Consider the following 20,684-nt stretch of genomic DNA (forward strand, 5'->3'; position numbering starts at 1 on the left):
TGATTTCATTTATGCTTAGTTGACTCACCTGACGGGGCGAGGCCAATGACGACAGGAGATCATATAATGGCGCTCCGGCTAAGGTGAGAAATACGGCCCTTTGCCGATCGTTGCCCTGTACGTCATTGGCCAGTAAGTAGAGCTCGAACCTCGCATAATACGTAGACCAATTTTCTGGGTGTTCCACGTTGAACGGTTCCAGATTCCCAAGTGTCGACATTATGTGGCGAGAAACGTTTTCCTCAAACTGCAGGTGCTGCGGTGTTAATTGCGCTGTTGGTTTAACTTCTTCTGGCATCGATGTGTGATGAAGTAAAACGAATGATTGCTGAAGGTGACCTTGGCTCGCCCTTTAGCTTTGACTTCTCGCAATATTCACGTTTTAGGTTGCGCAGGAACAACAATAATGTTAAGCGGTTTTGTTTTGGCGAACGGTTGCTATATACTAATGAATGTTACGGTATCCTACCGACTGCGCCAATTTAGTATTCAGCAACAACTTTATTAAATATATATAATTAGTTACAATGTTCGCTTGTTGATGTTCGCTACGCGACTGCCTATTATTGCTAAGACTCAAGTTATGTATACTTAGGCTAACCGTAATATTTATAGTATGTGCATACATACATATAAGCTGCAGTGAGCGAACGAGAGTATTTAGTAAGTTTGAGTGCAAGAGATTCACTCAGACATTACAGTGTGACAATATTTGACGCAAAATCGTAATTCCGAATTGCTATCGCAAATTTAAATTTTTTGTTCGATATTTAAAGTAAATAAACAAGATAAAATAAAGTCAATTACACTCATCTGTTCATTCATACAAAACTAGTTTGTATTTTCCTTAAAAATACTAAATAAGTTTAAACAAACCAAAAATTTGCGACTTTTCGCCTCTTTGGTACAATTTTCGTCCAATTCTTGCATTGTGCGACTGCGCTTGTTCATTTTCGCTGCATTTTCCAACAGTGGTTTTCATATTTTTGGTCGAGATTTGTTCAGCCATCTTTCGTCATTGTTTTTTAAGCCATAACTCCTAAATCTCTAGTTGTTCTCGTAGGAATTTGGAATAACCACCTTTCGTCAACTTAGTAATTCGCTTAATACAAATGAGCAAGACTGAAAATCCACAAGACCAGGTTGAGGACACCAAGGCTTTAAAACGACAAAGGTCGATTTTAAAGAGGAGCATACAGCGAGTAAAATCGGGCATTCTGGATAAATCAATTTCGACCCATCCAGAAGAATTAGAGTGTCGGCTTGACATGTTGAACGCAAACAGCGAAAAGCGAATGAAATGTCAAGCCAAAATTGTGGAAATCGATGAAGAAGACATGACCCGTGGGGAGTTAGAGGACACAATTCTCGAAACGAAAGCCATTATTAAATCAAATTTGGCGAAAAACAAAACTTCAGTTGCCGAAACTTCTTTCGTAGCGCCTCACAGCTCAAGACTCCCTAAAATGAATTTGCCAAAATTTAAAGGACAGTATTCGGAGTTCAAAGACTTCATGAGCTTGTTCGAGAGCCTTGTACACAACGATCCTACAATCCCAGATATTGAGGAATTTAACCACTTGGTTAACTGTCTGTCTGGTGAGGCTTTGGGAACGGTAAAGGCCTTCCAAATGTCGGACGAAAATTATTCGAAGGCTTTGGCTAGTCTCAAAAAAGTTTATGATAACAAATGCTTAATATTTTTCGACACAATTTCTAAACTTTTTGAGCTGCCAAATATCTCAAAGCCCTCTGCGCTTTCATTGCGCACGATGATTGATACAGTGTCGGCTGTTTATGACTCACTGCTGTCGTTGGGTGACGAGAAAAATATCACAAACGCAATCATAATCCATCTGGTAATGTCGAAAGTTGACACCATTACTCGGTCCAAATGGGAAGAACAGCTGGATTATGACAAGTTGCCGTTATGGCAAGACTTCGAAGCTGCGTTGAACAAGCGCTATCAGCATTTATCCGCCGATGAAGCCTCAAATTCGAGACAGAAGTCATCCACCAGCGCTGGTACGCAATGACTCAACCAGCATACGGAAAAGACGAAGTCTGCCTTAATGACTTCGAATTCAAAACAGCCGGTGTGTCCACACTGTAAGTCCAAGGATCATAACATATCTGCGTGTCTTACTTTCAAAACTCTCTCTGCACAGCAGCGATTTGAGTTTGCGAAATCAGTCCCCTTGCGCATTAACTGTTTACGAAAGGGGCACATGGTTTCAAAGTGCAGAGCAGATCGGTGTCGGATTTGTAATCGTTCGCATCACACCTTGCTGCACCAGCATCCAATATCTTTCGAAACTGCACTTCAACCTTCGACCTCGCATGTCATGCACACAACGAGTGCGCCAGATCGTGTTATGTTGGCCACAGTTTCAGTTAACGTAAAAAGTAGCTCCGGAGAATACCTGCCTGCACGAGCCTTGTTGGATTCTGGATCTCAGGTGAACTTCATGACCGAAGATTTGGCGCAGAAATTGCGGATTCGTCGTCAAGGAGTAACTCTAAACGTCATCGGCATCGGCAATGCGAATCAGAAGGTAAGGACGAAATTAAATGCGTTTGTGAAATCGTGGGTTAATAATTATGAGTTCTCGGCAGAATTCTGGATTATGCGGTCCATTTCAGCTAACCATCCAGACCGAAACGTTAATATTACTGGCTGGAAAATACCAAAAAATATTAATTTGGCGGATCCAGAATTCCATAAATCGCAAAAAACTGATTTGTTGTTGGGTGCCGAAACATTCTTCGAGCTTCTAGCTATAGGCCAGATTAGAACTGGCCCAAACCACCCAACTCTACAGAAAACTCTTCTGGGCTGGGTTGTGTCTGGCAAATACACCACCAACCATTAGCCTCCTCCCCAAGTTAGTAGCACATTATGCCAAACTGAAGATGAATTATCGACAATAGATTCGGTGGTCCAAAGATTCTGGGCTTAAGAAGAATTACCTTTAGAAGCAAATTCCAGAACACTTACACCTGAGCAAACAGAATGTGAAACATTTTTCGTAAGAACTACTCAAGTTCTGCCGTCAGGAAGGCTTCAAGTAAGATTGCCATTCAAAACTTACCGTAAGTTACTCGGTCATTCCTATGAAACCGCATCTCGGCGGTTTCAGGCCCTGGAGAGAAGAACCTTGAAAGATCCAGAACTTCGCAAAATGTATCTGGACTTCATGAATGAATATATAGAATTGGGTCATATGAGCCCAACAAATAATAAGATCCCGAGTGCGCCACACTACTTCATTCCGCATCAATGCGTCCTTCGGCCGGAAAGTACGACAACCAAATTACGAGTTGTGTTCGACGCGTCAAGTCGTACTTCGTCTCAAATTGCGTTGAATGAAATTCTGATGGTTGGGCCGACTATTCAAGAAGAGCTGTACTCGACACTTCTTCGTTTTCGTTTGCATAAATTTGCACTTACGGCGGACATTACTAAAATGTACCGTCAAATTCTCATGCACGAAGAAGACAGAAACTTTCAGCTCGTAGTGTGGAGACAGCATCCCTCTGAGCAACTTCAAATTTTTCGCCTCAACACCGTAACATACGGCACTGCGCCTGCTCCATTTCTCGCTATACAGTGTTTACAAATGCTCAGCGATGCTAATACGACTAAATATCCACTCGGTTCAAAGGCTATTAAAAGAGATTTCTATGTAGATGACCTGCTTACAGGATCTGAAGATTTTGAATCTCTAGATCTTATTAGAAGTGAGGTAATGAATATATTAAACTCGGCCGGATTCAAACTAGCGAAGTGGTTTTCAAATCACCCATCATTTTTCGAGAGAGTGAGTGAAAAGTCATTAAGTGTCAATGACACAGATTCCACAAAAACACTTGGAATCCATTGGTCGCCGAAAGAGGATTTATTTCGATTCGTCTTGGATGACAGTTTCAAAGATCTACGAGCCACAAAACGAAACATCTTATCAGTCTCGGCTCGCCTTTTCGATCCTCTTGGTTTACTTGCCCCACTAGTAACCAAAGCCAAAATCTTATTGCAAGAGCTTTGGATCCAAAAGCTAGATTGGGATGAGTCGATTCCTCTCTCTCTTAGCTCTCGTCGATAAGCATTCCTCGGTATGTTAATACAGAGTCGAGTGCAAGCTGCCAAATTCATGGCTTTGCCGATGCCTCAATAAGGGCGTACGGCTGCTGCGTATATATACGCTCCACATCCGCTAGTGATACAAAATGCACGCTGCTTACTGCAAAGTCTAGAGTGGCTCCGCTGAAGACTAAATCTCTTCCGCGTTTAGAGCTCTCGGCAGCCCATCTTCTGGCCAAACTATGGTCGAAAATTGAGCCAATGTTGAGTCGACCAATTGAGAACATAAACTTCTGGACAGACTCGGAAATCGTTTTGCACTGGATCAAAACACATCCTTCGGCATTGCAGACCTTTGTTGCAAAATAGAGTGTCCGAAATCCAAGGGTTAACTGATAATGCTACTTGGCTTTCGTGCCAACGAAACAAAATCCTGCGGATCAAGTGTCTCGGGGTTGTAACATGGGCGAATTGAATGATTCGATATGGTTTAGCGGTCCACAGTTCCTCCTAGAAGACCCCGCTTTATGCCCTAAAAACACCCACTTTCAACTTTCTCCAGAAAACGAAGCACTAGAGAAGAAGAAAAATGCAANGTCGTTAAGTTTCAATGACACAGATTTCACAAAAACACTTGGAATCCATTGGTCGCCGAAAGAGGATTTATTTCGATTCGTCTTGGATGACAGTTTCAAAGATCTACGAGGCACAAAACGAAACATCTTATCAGTCTCGGCTCGCCTTTTCGATCCTCTTGGTTTACTTGCCCCACTAGTAACCAAAGCCAAAGTCTTATTGCAAGAGCTTTGGATCCAAAAGCTAGATTGGGATGAGTCGATTCCTCTCTCTCTTAGCTCTCGTCGATAAGCATTCCTCGGTATGTTAATACAGAGTCGAGTGCAAGCTGCCAAATTCATGGCTTTGCCGATGCCTCAATAAGGGCGTACGGCTGCTGCGTATATATACGCTCCACATCCGCTAGTGATACAAAAGGCACGCTGCTTACTGCAAAGTCTAGAGTGGCTCCGCTGAAGACTAAATCTCTTCCGCGTTTAGAGCTTTCGGCAGCCCATCTTCTGGCCAAACTATGGTCGAAAATTGAGCCAATGTTGAGTCGACCAATTGAGAACATAAACTTCTGGACAGACTCGGAAATCGTTTTGCACTGGATCAAAACACATCCTTCGGCATTGCAGACCTTTGTTGCAAAATAGAGTGTCCGAAATCCAAGGGTTAACTGATAATGCTACTTGGCGAGACGTGCCAACGAAACAAAATCCTGCGGATCAAGTGTCTCGGGGTTGTAACATGGGCGAATTGAATGATTCGATATGGTTTAGCGGTCCACAGTTCCTCCTAGAAGACCCCGCTTTATGCCCTAAAAACACCCACTTTCAACTTTCTCCAGAAGACGAAGCACTAGAGAAGAAGAAAAATTCAACTGTTTTGATTACTTTGACTGCTGAGTGCAATTCGATCATGGATCTGATCGAAAAGTTCTCTTCTCATAAAAAGCAGCTTCGTTTTGTCGCATATATGTTGAGGTGGATCAGACGCATAACGAACCCAACATTAAAATTCACAAAAGAACTGACGGCGGAAGAATTAAACCTGCGTTTTCTCAAAATTGTTCAGGTGGTTCAACATACAGAATTTGGCGAACAAATTTCAAAACTCGCCAAAGGTACCACCTTACCCGCAAGCGTGCAGAAACTTAACCCATTTCTGCAAGACTACTCGGAACTATCGCTTTCGTTTAACTTACTCCGAGTAGGAGGACGCCTATTGCATGCGCCTCTCCCATATGATGCCAAGTTCCCATTGCCCTTAAGCAAGAACTCGCACTTTGTTAAAGCATATCTACGGTGCCTACATTTTCGCAATCACCGTGCTGGGGCAAAAACATTGGTGGCGCTTCTACGAGAACGAATTTGGTTGATTAACGCTCGAGAAGCTTGTAGTCGCACCGTTCGAAACTGCATACACTGCTTTCATTATAAGCCGAAGCTGCAGACGCAAATAATGGGAAATTTGCCTGCCGATAGACTTCGCGCTAAACGACCCTTTCTTATATGTGGAGTAGATTTTTGTGGTCCATATACACCACACTAAAAATACGCGGTCGACCGCCAGTAAAAACATATATCAGAGTGTTCGTTTGTTTCACTTTTAAAGCAGTACATTTAGAACTAGTGACAGACTTGTCTTCTAATTGTTTTATTTTCGCCCTAAAAAGGTTCATTGGACGCCGAGGGATGCCGAAGAAGATATACAGCGACAACGCCACCAATTTCGTCGGCGCCGACCGCAAGCTGCGCGAACTGAGAGACGCGTTCCTAGCCCATCAACCAGAGGTAGAGAAGTACGCGGCGACCGAAGGATTCAGCTTCGACTTTATACCACCCAGGGCGCCGCACTTCTCAATCGGCAACGCGCTGCTCACCGCCGGAGAACTGCAAACGCTGCTCGCGGAAATAGAGGCGATTCTGAACTCTGGGCCACTCACACCAATGAGCCAGGACCCCAACGACGGCGAGGCGCTAACACCAGCGCATCTGCTAATTGGATGCCCACTGCGGGCGCTACCACCAGCGCAGGTGCCAACGGACCCAATGCGTTGCTGCGACAGATGGCAACTTGTTTGCTGTCTCAAGCAACAGTTTTGGCGACAGTGGTCCAAGAATTACCTCACGGGCCTTCAGGAGCTCAACGACCTCGTCCTGGTTCAGGAGGGCAACATCCCACCTCAGCAGTGGGTGCTCGGCCGCGTCGCCGCAATCGTTCCAGGGCTAGACGGCAAGGTTCGAGTCGCAGACGTCGTAACCAAAGCTGGCCTAATTAAGCGCCCAATTCACAAACTCGCCGCACTACCCGTTGAAGTTGAAGGATCCTGATCCTGTTAAGGTGGCCGGTGTTGCGCCAGATTTTCTAGTTTTGAATTCCTAATTGAAAATGAGTTATTAACATAAATATATTTCGAAATTAAATTATTATACTTACCTCACTTACGAAGTAAACCTATTGTCTAACATACTTACCACTTACATACATACTTACCCGATTATATTCAACTACCTATTTGCTCTATACTTACCTTATTTACATATTTCTACATGCATACTTACATTATTATTGTACATAATTTCTTAAAGCCGTTGAACTCATATACTTGTTATGTACATATTAACAACTGCCCTAAGCCGTTAGTTTTAAGTCGTAGGCAAAGTGAGATGAAATTGAAAATAAAAAAGTCACTTGTAAAGTATCATCGAGAAAGCGCGCGTCGTTCGTTATTTCATACGAGGAAATAGGCATTGTTGTTGCTATCGCGCTCTCCCCGACAACCACACAGTTTACGCAAGTTATTTTCTTAAAAAAGCTTAAGGATTTTTTTCACATACTATTTTTGGTTTTAAGTTTCTGTACATCTTTGAGCTATGAAATAGTTGGTCACATTAGGTATATATGAAACACATAAGTATAAAGGCGTTTTTTGACCCAATATTGATACACATAATTGGTCCAATTTAGAATCAGTATTCTTTAAAGGAATTCCAGACACTTGCAAGTGATTCTTTGCTGATCATTTAAGCATGCATTTTAATGGGTCTATCTCTTCTTATTCTGGTACTTACAAACATCGGACCATTAATTTATTTATGTCGCACCACCGGCCGGTACAAGAACACACACAGTCAGTTGGCTGGCACCAACACTTGATGGCACGAGCATGCTGGTATCATCTACGAGCTTTTTAACACATTAAACATATTTGGCGTTGTAAACCTATCTATTTTAAAGTGCAGTTAAATCGTTAATAGATAAGTTAACGGTCCTAACACTTTTCTAGTTTATATAGAAACGTAAGGAACATACAATACATATCCACACTTAAATATATATATACATATATATCAGAGTCTTTCTTAGTTTAAAAATTCATCTCATACATAAATGAAAAAAATGAAATCAAATATAGCATATACAACTTTTTCATGTCAAGTACGAATAAAAGCCAAAGGGCTAAAAAGGGCTAGGGGCAATTTTAAATTTATGTGGCCAAGAAAAGTATGTGGTAGCTAAATCTAGCCGCCAAAGGGCTTAAACGGCAGCACTGGTCATAATCGGCCTGCCACGTAGCCAAATAAATAGTGCTGGCCTTAGCTCGCATCCCGGACATATTCTGTTAGTATATTTTGAAATTCGACTGATGATTACAGGATTTCGTACCACAAGCAGACCACGCTAATTTGTAAGGGTTGGATTCACCTCGTTTAGAAGAAACTTGAATGGCCTTACCCTAATACTCGACGGCCAAACCTCAGAAGCCAAGATATTATCATAGAAAGCAGGAACTGCACCAAATTTCAGATTCACACTCCGAAGCTCCTACAAATGTGTGCCCGCCTTTATAAGTTTATTGCAGCCTAGATATTTACTGTCCATACCCGCTTCTTTTGAGACATTGGGTTACGCTTTTCTCCGAGATTTCTAGGTTGAAAGAGGAGACATGCACCCATTTCTTCTTTACAATAACATCAAGTTCACTGTTTACATTGCATCCAAGAATTAACATTATTACGTCTCGAAACCTTTCTATGAGGCACTTTAGTCCAATTACTTTTGTCACCACCACGGCTAGGCAGCGAGGAGCACCAGAAGTATCAATTGTTTGAGTTGAGAAATTTTCCATATTGATTAAATTCGGATGCATTATTTACGTAGCTTGAATATTATTAGTAGCAGCAGTGTTAACAGCGAGATCAGCATTGGGATCCGTATTAACAGCAAAATAACAGAACCAGCGGCTCTAGACGAAGCATACGAGGCAGCAGACCTGAGGTTAACAGAGTCGACTTTATCAGGACAATGACGATGTGATGGAGATAACAAAGCAAGGCTATGCATCGGACGAGAAATCGAATCCACCGTATTGACAAATGTTGTGTTAGATTGTAGAGCAGGTACGATATTAGGCGATGGAGTGACAGGAACAGCAGGTGTTCCATTAGCGGTGGAAGAACAAGTAACGCTATTTTTAGCATTGGCAGTATTTTGATTCGGATTAAAAGCACATCCGCAGTGCGAAAGTTGTTGTTGCCAGAAGGATATAATTATTTAATTTAATTTTTTAAATCGGCGAATTGCTTAGCCAAATCTTTAAATTTCAGCTCAACTGCACTCGAAATAGTGCTAAGCTTATACGTCAATTGCATTGTGTCGAGTAACTTGCACAACTTTTGTGAGCTACTAACACACTTCTTACACGTATAACCAATATGGCGGTTCGATTCAAATAACCTCACATCGGAGTCCGAGATGGGGCCAACACAGTAGCCTCGATGAAAAGTCCTTTTGCAGAGTCCAGAACATGACACAACACAAACATCGTTTCTTGAAAATACCTTTACACATTTTCCGCGCGAGCCGACCATGAACAGAAAGTAACAAACTAAAAGCAGCAGCAAGACGAAAACACGTCTGCTCTCTACTTCGACTTTTTTTTAATTTTTTTTATTATAGTACGATAAAGTGCAAGTTTCAGTGGTTAAAAATACCCTCTTTTAAGCTGACGGTATCACTGCGTACCTACAATTGAGTAAAACCTTACAAATTTTATATATTATTATTTATATATTGAATATTTTTTCCATTTTCATAATTTTTGTACAAATTTTGAAATGCTCATTTATATTAAATATATGAAAAATGAGGTAGACGTTTATAAAAAAATGTTAATATTGAATAAATTACAGAATTATAGAGAATACTGGTCGAAGTAAGGCGTTTCTTTTATTCTGCCACTAGTATTATGAACTTATTTCAACCAAAAAATACATTTGTTGACTAAGTTTATTTGCATCGATTTTTTCGACATACGTATATGTATACGCTAAAGTTTTATTAAATGCGCATAAATTACTATGTTTTGTTTTGTTACATATTTTTCAATTTAAATATTTATTTATTATTTATTATCTCAAACAATATTGATGCAATTTTTAAGTGTTTAGTTTTTGAAAAATAATGAATATCTAAATTCTGGGACTAATCCCGGGATTGTAATAATGAGATCCCCAAAATCCCGGGATCGTAAAAATCGAAAAAATTAACATTCCTACAACATACTGCATACATTCACATCTAACGGATTTTCAAAAAGCTTTGCTATATATCTTCATTGTAGAGCAACCGCAGTGGCCACGAGCACTGTAAAAGCGCATATCACGGCAATTTTGCAAGACTTCGTTGTAATCCCCTCCGCTGATCCGACATCGAAATGTGACCTGGAACAAAAACGTATTCGGGACCACAATGAACTTATTATTATGGAGAACGCCCAAGCTATGATTAATATTCAACATCAGTTCTGTGCTGCAAGTTATGATGCCTTTTCGTCTCTAACGTGTTGCTTTGTCTGCCAATCTCCTGTTGGTTTTCCGCATGAACCCGACTGCATGATGATAAAACAAAGGTATGTATGTATGTATGAGCTATTCTTTTTTACATCGCACGGATTTCGTAAAATGGTTACTGGTTTTTACTGGAGCTTGCCAGTTTTTACTGGAAAAGCGTTCAGTAACCCAAAAGACTTGCAAGAGAAAGCCAAAACGAGAGCGTTCAAACATGAGAGAGCTGCAAATTCTTGCAAGTAAAAATGTTTCTAGCAGAAACTTGCAGATGACAACAAAAATGTGAATTGTCAAACACGTGCGTAAATAAATTTTTTAAGTAAAAACATACATATGTGAACTTTTATAAGCAAGTCTATACTAAATAATAATGAAATGAGCTCAAAAAGGAGTATTGCGGATATTGTAGGATGTGTAAGTATTCGGTGTGCAAAAGAATTATTATTAATTATGTATATTAATAAATTGTTCGGTTATTGCAGTAGGATTCTCCGATTGCGAAACGGCCAAATGTTGATGCCGTGGAAACCCGCTCTACAATTTTTTTAATGTAGACAACAAACATCAAATGCCGCAGGAATCTTCTGTAGAGGTGATGCCAGATTGTGGATAATTTCCCTATTTGAGGTATACTTTGCATCAAAAATTATTAAAAGGGGAAAAAGGGACATTTCAAATAAAAAAATTATTTTCATTTACCACAATTTTCGATGCATAATTGATCAGTATCCAAGAGTATTCAACACTCTTACGTAATTAATCGTTCTGAAGATGTGATGTGGAGTAAAATTATGTATGAGTATTAAAGATTATAAGGACAACTTTCAAATTTTTCTCCCGTTAACCAATTCAAGCGCTGAGTAAGAAAGGATCTTTTCAATTGTAACTGGTGTTTAATGTAAAAAGCGGAACAAATTATCTGATGAAATGTTAAATAGTACATGTACATATCGCTAGCTTAGAGTGAAAAGTTGCTAAGTCCATTTTTTATGAAAACTAATATTTTGATGTAGGAGGCTAGAGAAATTGAATACGCATCGTTTCGAAAATTATAAAGGTACTTGTTTTATTTTTTCCTCTTCATAAGCAATAAAAGGAAAATTTGCTAAGTCCAAAAGAAGCACCACAAATCCGATAAGGCCAAAATAATACGACATCTTTTAATAAATATCGAATCCTTCTGATTCTTATGGAGTTTTGCTTTGCTTTAAACGCGAAAAATGTTTGATTCGAAGTCTTGCGAAATAGTTAAAGAAAATGGCTATAGGAAGATTTTTTCCTCTCCTGTAAAATTTTTAAAATGGGGCTTAGCAACTTTTCTTTCTAAGCTAGCGATATGTACATAAAATATCGGTTGCTTTTGAATCAAGAAAAGTCAAGTGCTTCACGTTAAAGTCACCAAAAATCGTTTCGCTTACACAATGCAAATAATTTGTAACAGTGATAATTTTAAGAATTGCCACTAAGTATTCAACAATAAAAACACGAAATATACCGACCATTAAATTTCGAAAGAATATTATATGTATATTTATACTTACCTCTTTACTACTGAAATATATGTTTTGAATTCTTTGAGAATTTTGTAGGATACATTTTTGAGATCGGAATCGGATGAGGAAGATTTGACGGATATATTAAAATTGTACAAAGCCCAAAAGGAAAAATTTTGTGCTTTCAGGGAAATACTTAACTTTTATTTTTAAGTACTCAATCAAGCTAATCTTATCTAAAAACGACTCGAGCGCTAACGGATCCCCATTTTAATAATCGAAGCACAAAGGCTTATAAAAGGCTTTTTTGCTCTCCTGGCATTTCTGTAAAAATTTTGGAATTGAAATTGGAACTGAAAAATTAGGTGAACTAGTTGCAGCTGCTGGAATTTCTAATAGACTTAGCGAATCTTTGATGTTTGGAAGCTAAGCGCTTATTTTAATGGCTAAACTTACTGAAGCTTGTGATTTTGCGTCGGAGTACTCTTCTTCGGTATCAGAGTCAGCTAAATCTGTTTTGCAAATGAATGCTAGAGGCTCTATTGGAATTTTAATCTGACAATTAAATTTTATAAAACACTTTCTTAAAAGATCTTTGCAACGTGTTAACTTTACCTGTACTCCACTAAACTCACACGATTCGCTATGACCCTTGACGTAATAAAATGTTATTGTACGAACTTATATGCAGGTAGGTTTTTATCGTGCAAGTTCACATGCATATTAAAAAGTTAGCTTTTTTTAAGTGTTTTTATGTATTTAAGAGAATTGTCGAACAGAAAAGTTTTTCATATACATGTACAGTCGTATATGGCTTGGGTATTTAACCTTCAGTAACTTCCAGGAAGTTGTATTTTGGAAAAAGAAAAGCAATTAAATCGATGTAGTCGAAAAAGGGCAGAAAAATTGTATTGGGTCACTTAAATCTAGTAATGTTTAATATTGTTGAAAAACGCCACTTATATCTAGGTGGATACTTTGAAACTTTTATTTTCTATTCATTTCTTCGAAAACTTGCTGCTTTTTTCGGAAAAGTTTTAAAGGGTCTATTTGGATTGGCAACTTTTTTTTTGTCAATGGCTTTGAATTTCAGATAATCAAATGAAGCATGTATGTATGTATGAAAATAACCGCGAAAGTTTAGTTTAATTTTATAAACTCATTTCAACAACTTTTTTTTTTTGTGTTAATCAATTAATGCATCTTAGTGCTAGAAAAAAGGGAAGAATGTAATTGGGAAACAAATTGGTCCCTTGAAATATATTAATATACTAACAGACCCGGCGAACTTCGTCCCGCCCAAAATAAATTTTTTGTATTGAAACATTTTGGTTCAAAATTTTCACCAACAGTTCACGTTCATAATTTTCAGTGACACATTTATCTTCTAATATTACGCTTGGGTGGTTGTCAGAAGGCATATTTCCATTGCCGTCTTAAATAACCTAGCAAAACTGTACATGCATACAAAGATACGTAAAACAGTATATTTTGCTTAGCTGCACATCCTTCTTTGCACGAAAAACTTGTGCACTTAACCGAAAAAGGCACTTAAGCGAATTTTCTTTACTACTTCAATGAGGAAGGTATCCGAATTCCTATGAAACCGAATAATGGAGAAGCACTTACCACGTAGAAACTACTGCAAGCGAAATTTTTACCAAATGGTATATAATTATCTATATAACTACATAAATTAATAGCCATTTTCATTGTTCTGCGAGATGAGCAAAATAAATTAAAGCTTGTAAAATTAGGTAATTGTAGGGCCAGTGCAGGTAAACGTAATACTTTCTTTGATAATTGATACTCGTTGCACAATTTTTAAGGCAGGTATCGCCAATGTGCAGGTATGTTGAATGCATCTATCGGAGCAGTTTCCTTATAAATGTTAAAAATAATGCTTTTGATGCGCATTTTGGGGTAGGTATCTTAAATGTGCACTTAGGCATGAAGACAGCAAAGCAAAATATACTGTACTTAGTTTCAGTGCGTTTGAAAGGCGCCACGTCCCCTTTTCAAATAGCGCCAATTTTCTCTAAGAATATGAGATTGATTTCATATATCTCCATATATCTCCATACCAATAGCCCCAGTTTTTCTTCATGACCACGCGACTGTTTTTATATATCTTGTACATACCAAGTTCCAGTACTGTTCCACGAACACATCCAGAGATATGCAGTATGAAAAATTCGATGTGTATGGGAAGTGCCACGTCTCCTTTTCCGATAACCACAATTTATCTCCATGAGTATGCGATTGCTTTCATATATCTCCATACCATGTTCGAGACCTCTTTCATGAACATTTTCCTGGATATGCAGTATGAAAAATTCGGTTTCTATGGGAGGTGCCACGCCCCTTTTTCCAATAACCACAATTTTTCTCCATGAGTATGCGATTGCTTTCATATATCTCCATACCATGTTCGAGACCTCTTTCATGAACATTTTCCTGGATATGCAGTATGAAAAATTCGGTTTCTATGGGAGGTGCCACGCCCCTTTTTCCAATAACCGAAATTTTTCTCCAATTGTTTTCATATATCTATCTATACCATATTCGAGTAGTCTACCATGAACACTTCCAGAGATATGCAATATGAAAAATTCGATTTGTATGGGAGGTGCCACGCCCCCTACACGTAGCGGTATGAAATATACTTTACATCAGATTCTCATACCTACTATATATACACAAAAAATTTCATAAAGATCGGTCGAGCCGTTTAGGAGGAGTTCGACCACTAACACCGTGACACGTTGAGAGGAGCATAGAAAAAATTTCGATAATAAAAATATTTTTTCTCGAATTCAAAACTATTCTATCTTTTAAGTTGGAACCAACAGTACACACCCACAAAATTTCATTGAAATCGGTCAAGCGGTTTCGGAGATTAGCGTAAACGAACACAGTGACACGGGGTTTTTATATATGTGACCTGATCTACGAAAAGGGAGCTTACGTGCGAAAACTAGTTTTCTGTGAAAAAGCTGTTAAAAGTAAGCAACTCGTTTCGTCAGTTTCTCATTATCTCGTTAATTGTTCTCCGCGCCGGACGTCCAGTAAGTGTTGTTGTTGGTCCAGTAAGTGTTGTTGTTGGTCGGAATATTATTATAGTTCATCGTGTAAGTTGCTAGTGTGGAACATTTAAAAAAGTAACACTGAAGAAGTGACGTTTACTGTTTCTGTTGATTATCGTCTTCGCATTTCGCATGAAATGAAACATGAGTGTTGATGAGGAAATGCCGAAAGAGGGATGCCGAAAGATTTGCCATCGAAGAAACGGAAGGCAAAAACTAGTGAAGATGTTCTCAAACCAGACGAGGAACCAGGTCCATCTTCCTCAGGATCAACACGGAAAAAGATCTCAAGGAAAACGACAACAAAGAAAAATACATGAACTACTCAGCATTATTATTTTTGGCCCATAATACGTTTTTCTAGTGTATAATCATGTCTTTATAGCTTATAATTCAATGTATTTTGTTCATTACCAATAAATTATATTTTGTCGTATTTTTACTCTTCTTTCTCTACATTTTTAGTACACTTCTAAGCAAGTTAGGATTTTCTGCTTTTCACCACGTGAAAAAGCATCTCATCTTCCATCCGAATCAACCAAAAAGTGAAAATTGATTTTTTGACACGTAAGCCCCCTTTCCGTAGACCAGGTCACATATTAAGATGAAAATGTTGATGTCAAATCCGCGTCGCTTATAGCTAATGAATGGAAAAGCTGAAAGTCACTTAAATCTAATAATATTATTGAAAAAGTTTGAATTTTGGTATAATGGATTATCCACGTCACTTATTTATCGCTTTCGTTTGAAAATTTATAGTAATGGGGTATATCGACTTAACAGTAATGACTTACTCAAGTCGAAAATTTATGCCTAGTTGATATTAAAAAATTTTTAGTATTCCTGAAAAATGTAAATCATTGTAATCAACATAATGTAATTTCACAAATATATTGAAGTAATTAAGGTAATTAATTTTTCCACTTACCACATTATTAATAAGCATATTCGAGTACAATATTAATTCATTATAATAATTTATATATATATATTAGACTCCTGCGCAATTCCATTTAAACGGCCCAACAAGACATCCGATCGCCGCGCAAATACTTTCCATCCCCTACTTTCATCGTTCGGGTCAATTGTGAGTAAGCATAAACCAGTTTCAGCAAGCGTACGTAAACTACCGATCAATAGCAACACGCGTAGAGTATTTACTTTGCCTTCCGCAACTACTGCGAGTAAAAGGTATTTGACAGTAGAGTACTCTACTGGTAGTACTTGAGTATTTTCGAAGAAAACATACATTTGTGGCAAGAATGATAGAAAAATTTTCTGGATCGCGCATTTGTGGTATCTGAATAAAACTAAGGACAGAAATATAGTGGAGCGATGAAGAGAGCGACGAGCAAAACGTACTTTCAACTAAAATGCTGATATACATACCTAAGTACATATGTATGTATGTGCATAGATACGTATGTGCATAGATACATACATATGTGCATAGATACATACATATGTGCATAGATACTATGTGCATAGATACCTATGTGCATAGATACGTATGTGCATAGATACTATGTGCATAGATACNGTATGTGCATAGATACATATATATGTAAGTGTCCGCATATATTTTTTCTCGTCACTTGTTCTGTCGCTTCACTGCAGCAAAACCAAGTTGTGAGGAAAACCCTGACGATATGCGTAGAATTGAAACCATGGGTTCATATTAAATATATTTATGTATGCATGGACATATGTACATATGTTAAAATGTAGTTTCGATTTAAAAAAAATCGGATGAAGTTTTTCTTTCGCCATTCATACACCTCTAATTTCAGTATTTATTAAAAAAACTCAATGAAATTCAAAAACTCTATCTTGCATTTGGGTTTACTCAATACCAATTTGAGCTGTCGCAGTGTTATCAAAAAAAAAAAACTTATCAATAGGTAGGTTCAGAAGGCGCAGCAGTTGAGCGCAACCGTTGCTAAACAAAAATCAGTGATCGTTATGCGTCTTTTGAACGACTTCATACATTAGCTGTCAAATTCAACTCTCAAAGGTACACACCAACATGTTGTCTCAAATGATCAGAAAAATATTACGATCATCTAACACGCAACTATTCAGTTGATCAGAAGTACGCAACAACGCGTTCAGAAGGTGCAATCGCACCACTTACTGAGCTGTTTCGCCTTCTGAACGTGCCAAATGAAAATTCGTTTCTCTTGAAATCAAGTTATATGGCTGCGTATGTATGTACATATGTATGTACATATTCCGAAATTTTTTTTATTTGTAAAGGCTCTCAAGAAAAACTAAAAATTCATATAAAATTACGCACAATAAATGGAAAATAAATTTTCTTCTATAAAAAATTTCTTAAATCAGTATGCAGCTCTTAAGAAAAAAATGCTCGTACATCTCGTCGCTACCATGTTCAACTATCGAATGTGAAAATCGGCACTTTTCAAAATTTTGATTTGCCACTAATAATTTTATTTCGTATAGCAGCATTGCTTAAGTTATTGTTTTTGACAACTTATTTGTTGGTTAATGACTGCAAATAGTTTTATAGAAAATTAGAGACGAGAAATAATACTTTCATAAAAATTTAAGTACATACATAGATTTAAAAAGCTGCTTGAATACAAAAGTTTTATGAAAATATCACATTAAACAACTGTCTAAATCTACGTTATTTTTTATAAATAAGGCCGTAAACATTTCCTTACATCGTCGATTTCCATATTCTATTTTTACTCTTTCAATTTCACTGACCAGCGCTGCAAACGATATCAACTAGTAGGCTAACAACCAGAATTGAAATTTAATACGCAAGTACTTACCGTACTACAAGTATACAGAGAGTAGATTTGCTACTCCCTTTTGGCAGCAGCAAATATCTCTCGTACGCGATGAGGGAAAGTAGAGTACGTACTTTGGTGGAGTAATAGCAAGTACGTCAAGTATTTACTCTCTCAACGCCAAGTAGTGTATGTATGCGGAAAAAAAGTAACAATGTGTTGGGAGTAGAGTACAATGCAAGGAGTACTTATTGAATGAAATGCGGCAAATACAATTGCGCTGGACTCTAATATATATATATATATTAGTGGTTAAAAAATTTTTTTTTTTGCAAATTCATAAACGCTACTTTAAATTATTTCTATTTGTGATAAAAAAAAGAGAACCTTGTTTTTGTTTACAAAAAAAAAAGGTTTTTTTAGAGGTCGCGCTGGTCGGTTTTTTTATAAAAACGCCGGTGTTCTCATTTTTTTTTATTTTCTTGACATGTTAAAATTCAGGTAAAAATGTGGTGTTTGCATATAATTACTCTGGTATTATTGGGGAACATTCCCTTAATTACATACCTTTCTTGGGTAGTTAGAATGGGCCTAATGCCCGAAAATATGCTCTCGAAAAGAGACTAGTAAAATTGAAACGTTGATACTTGGTTGGAACTTGTTATCGGGGGGATTCTGGGGTTGCCAATTAGGAATCTGAAGTCAGTTTTTAAAAATTCAAAATGGCCGATCCAAAATGGCGATTAATATTTTTTTTAATTATTGGATTTGTTCGAAAACTAGCCCTCGAGAGTTTTTGGGTTCACCGATAGCGAATCTGAAGTCAATTTTTTTTTAATTCAAAATGACGGATCCAATATGGCGATCAAATTAAAAAAACTTCGAACGTCGAAGAGTGCGGACGTGTTTTTTAAGTTCGCTCCGTAGTCACTAAATATTGTGCTACTTTAATAAAACAAAAAAAAAAAATTAAAAAAATAAATGTAAATAAAATAAATAAACAAACAAACGAAATGAAAACAGAAAGCGATGAATCAAACTGAAATCCGAGCCCAGAAGCAACGCAAGCAAAATGAGCGCCGGCTTTCAGTTCATCGCAACAACGCATATTTCTCTATTCGGTCCCAGAGTGACGGCGAAAGCGCAAAGCCCAATCCATCGACCACCCTCAAACCTCCTCAAGATTCAAGTCAGCGGACTTTCCCTCCAAACTTATCATCGAAGACTCCGATGTCTTGGAGTGAAGAGTGCGCTTCACCTGGTCCGTATCACATTTCACGCCCAACGCTTACATCAAATTCGGTAAGCGATAATATATCCCCAAATATAGCTGCAACAACAACTAGTACAGTGACATCTTTTACTACCTCAATTGCGCCAAAAACAACAACAAACACACCGGTACCTGCCGGTTGCACAGCGATGTCAACAGCCCGGCCTTTTCTTGCTGAACAAGCACAAATTGACTTGAGTGCAAGCACACTTACACTGGCAACAAAGGTAAAGTGCAAGAAAAGTTTAAAAACGAAACAACTAAAAATGCGGCCATACAGACTGGAATGGACCGCTATGTTACAATAAAGAGAAAACTTAGTCCGCAAAATTTAACGGGTAGTAAGAAAAAAATAAACCGCCCAAACTCAACTGAGCAAGTCAGTACGAATAGATTTGCACTGTCCAAATACCTGAATGACACAAAAACAAAATTTTATACATACCAACTTAAAATTGCAAAAGTTCTACAAATTGTAATTATAGGTATGGTACCAAGCGTTGAAGCTGTGAGAGTTTTGGCAGCACTTAAAGAACAAAGCTTCAATCCAAAAGCTGCTGTGAATATTATTAATAGGAACAAAATCCCTCAACCTATGTTTAAAGTTGAGCTCGAGCCTGAAAACAAACCACTGGACAAAAACTATGTGCATCCAATTTATAAATTAAAATATCTGCTGCATCGTAGGATAACTTTAGAAGAACCGCATAAGAGAAATGGCCCTGTATAATGCACCCACTGCCAGGAGTATGGTCATACTAGGTCTTACTGCACGCTTCGCTCAGTGTGCGTAGCTTGTGGAGAGTTACATGCACACTACACTTGCACATCAAACAAAGAAGAAACGCGTGCCAAAAATGTGGTAACTGCGGTGGAAATCACACAGCAAACTACAGAGGCTGTCCAGTCTATAAGGAGTTAAAAACCCAGATCAACCAACGAGTGGCTTCCGTACGTAAGCGTAATGTATCGAATGCCTTTGTATCCTCCCAAACGAATCCTGACGTTTTCTTCGCCAAAAGAGCCACGTTGCACTATGGGACTAAGCGACCAGAATTAGTAAAAGCTTATTAGCGAATTCTGAAAAAGTGATTACGCAGTTCAAAAATCGTCACTAACTTGTGGCGAAAGCTTTTTTAGTTTTAAAACCCTGATGGTTTTTATACGGGAGCGCGAAGAATATTAATTCATGGACTGGGTTGTTTGTACTTATGAGCACGTACTTATTTAGGTAGTTGCATGCAAAGCGTATTAAATTAATATTGAGCACGTCTTGTCACTTCTATTGTAACAATTCAAGTGTTTATTTAACATTCAATTTCAGTTTCTTAACCTATGCAATCACTAACTAGCGGCTCTCTATATACTTATTAGCTAGCGGCTTATATTAAGGAGAAGAGGAGAACGAAAGAACAGTAATATGTAGGTAAAGAGGTAAGTATGAAGGGGTAAGTATATAGCGAAAATAGAAGTAGGCAAGGTAAGTATACAAGTGTAAAGGGTAAGTAAACGAACGAGAAGGAAGGTAAGTGACCGAAGGAACCGAAAGGTAAATTTGTATATACATTAATGCATGCCA

The 20,684-nt window shown here is 38.1% G+C and overlaps 1 protein-coding gene across 4 annotated transcripts in view; it reads left to right on the top strand.

Moving 5' to 3' along the window:
• The window catches only part of LOC108381117 (uncharacterized), a 312,228-nt gene that overhangs the window by 154,208 nt on the left and 137,336 nt on the right, over nt 1-20,684 (top strand). For 3 of the 4 annotated variants that reach the window (XM_017637535.1, XM_017637543.1, XM_017637527.1), the window contains exon 3: nt 10,245-10,556. In XM_017637535.1, coding sequence (XP_017493024.1) covers nt 10,245-10,556 — 312 coding nt within the window. The remainder of the gene's footprint in view (nt 1-10,244; nt 10,557-20,684) is intronic. The other variant, XM_017637552.1, reaches the window with a different exon arrangement.

The sequence above is a fragment of the Rhagoletis zephyria genome, unplaced genomic scaffold, assembly GCF_001687245.7.
Source record: "Rhagoletis zephyria isolate East Lansing unplaced genomic scaffold, Rhagoletis_zephyria_1.1 Rzeph_scaffold_00132, whole genome shotgun sequence".
Classification (NCBI taxonomy): Eukaryota; Metazoa; Arthropoda; class Insecta; order Diptera; family Tephritidae; genus Rhagoletis; species Rhagoletis zephyria.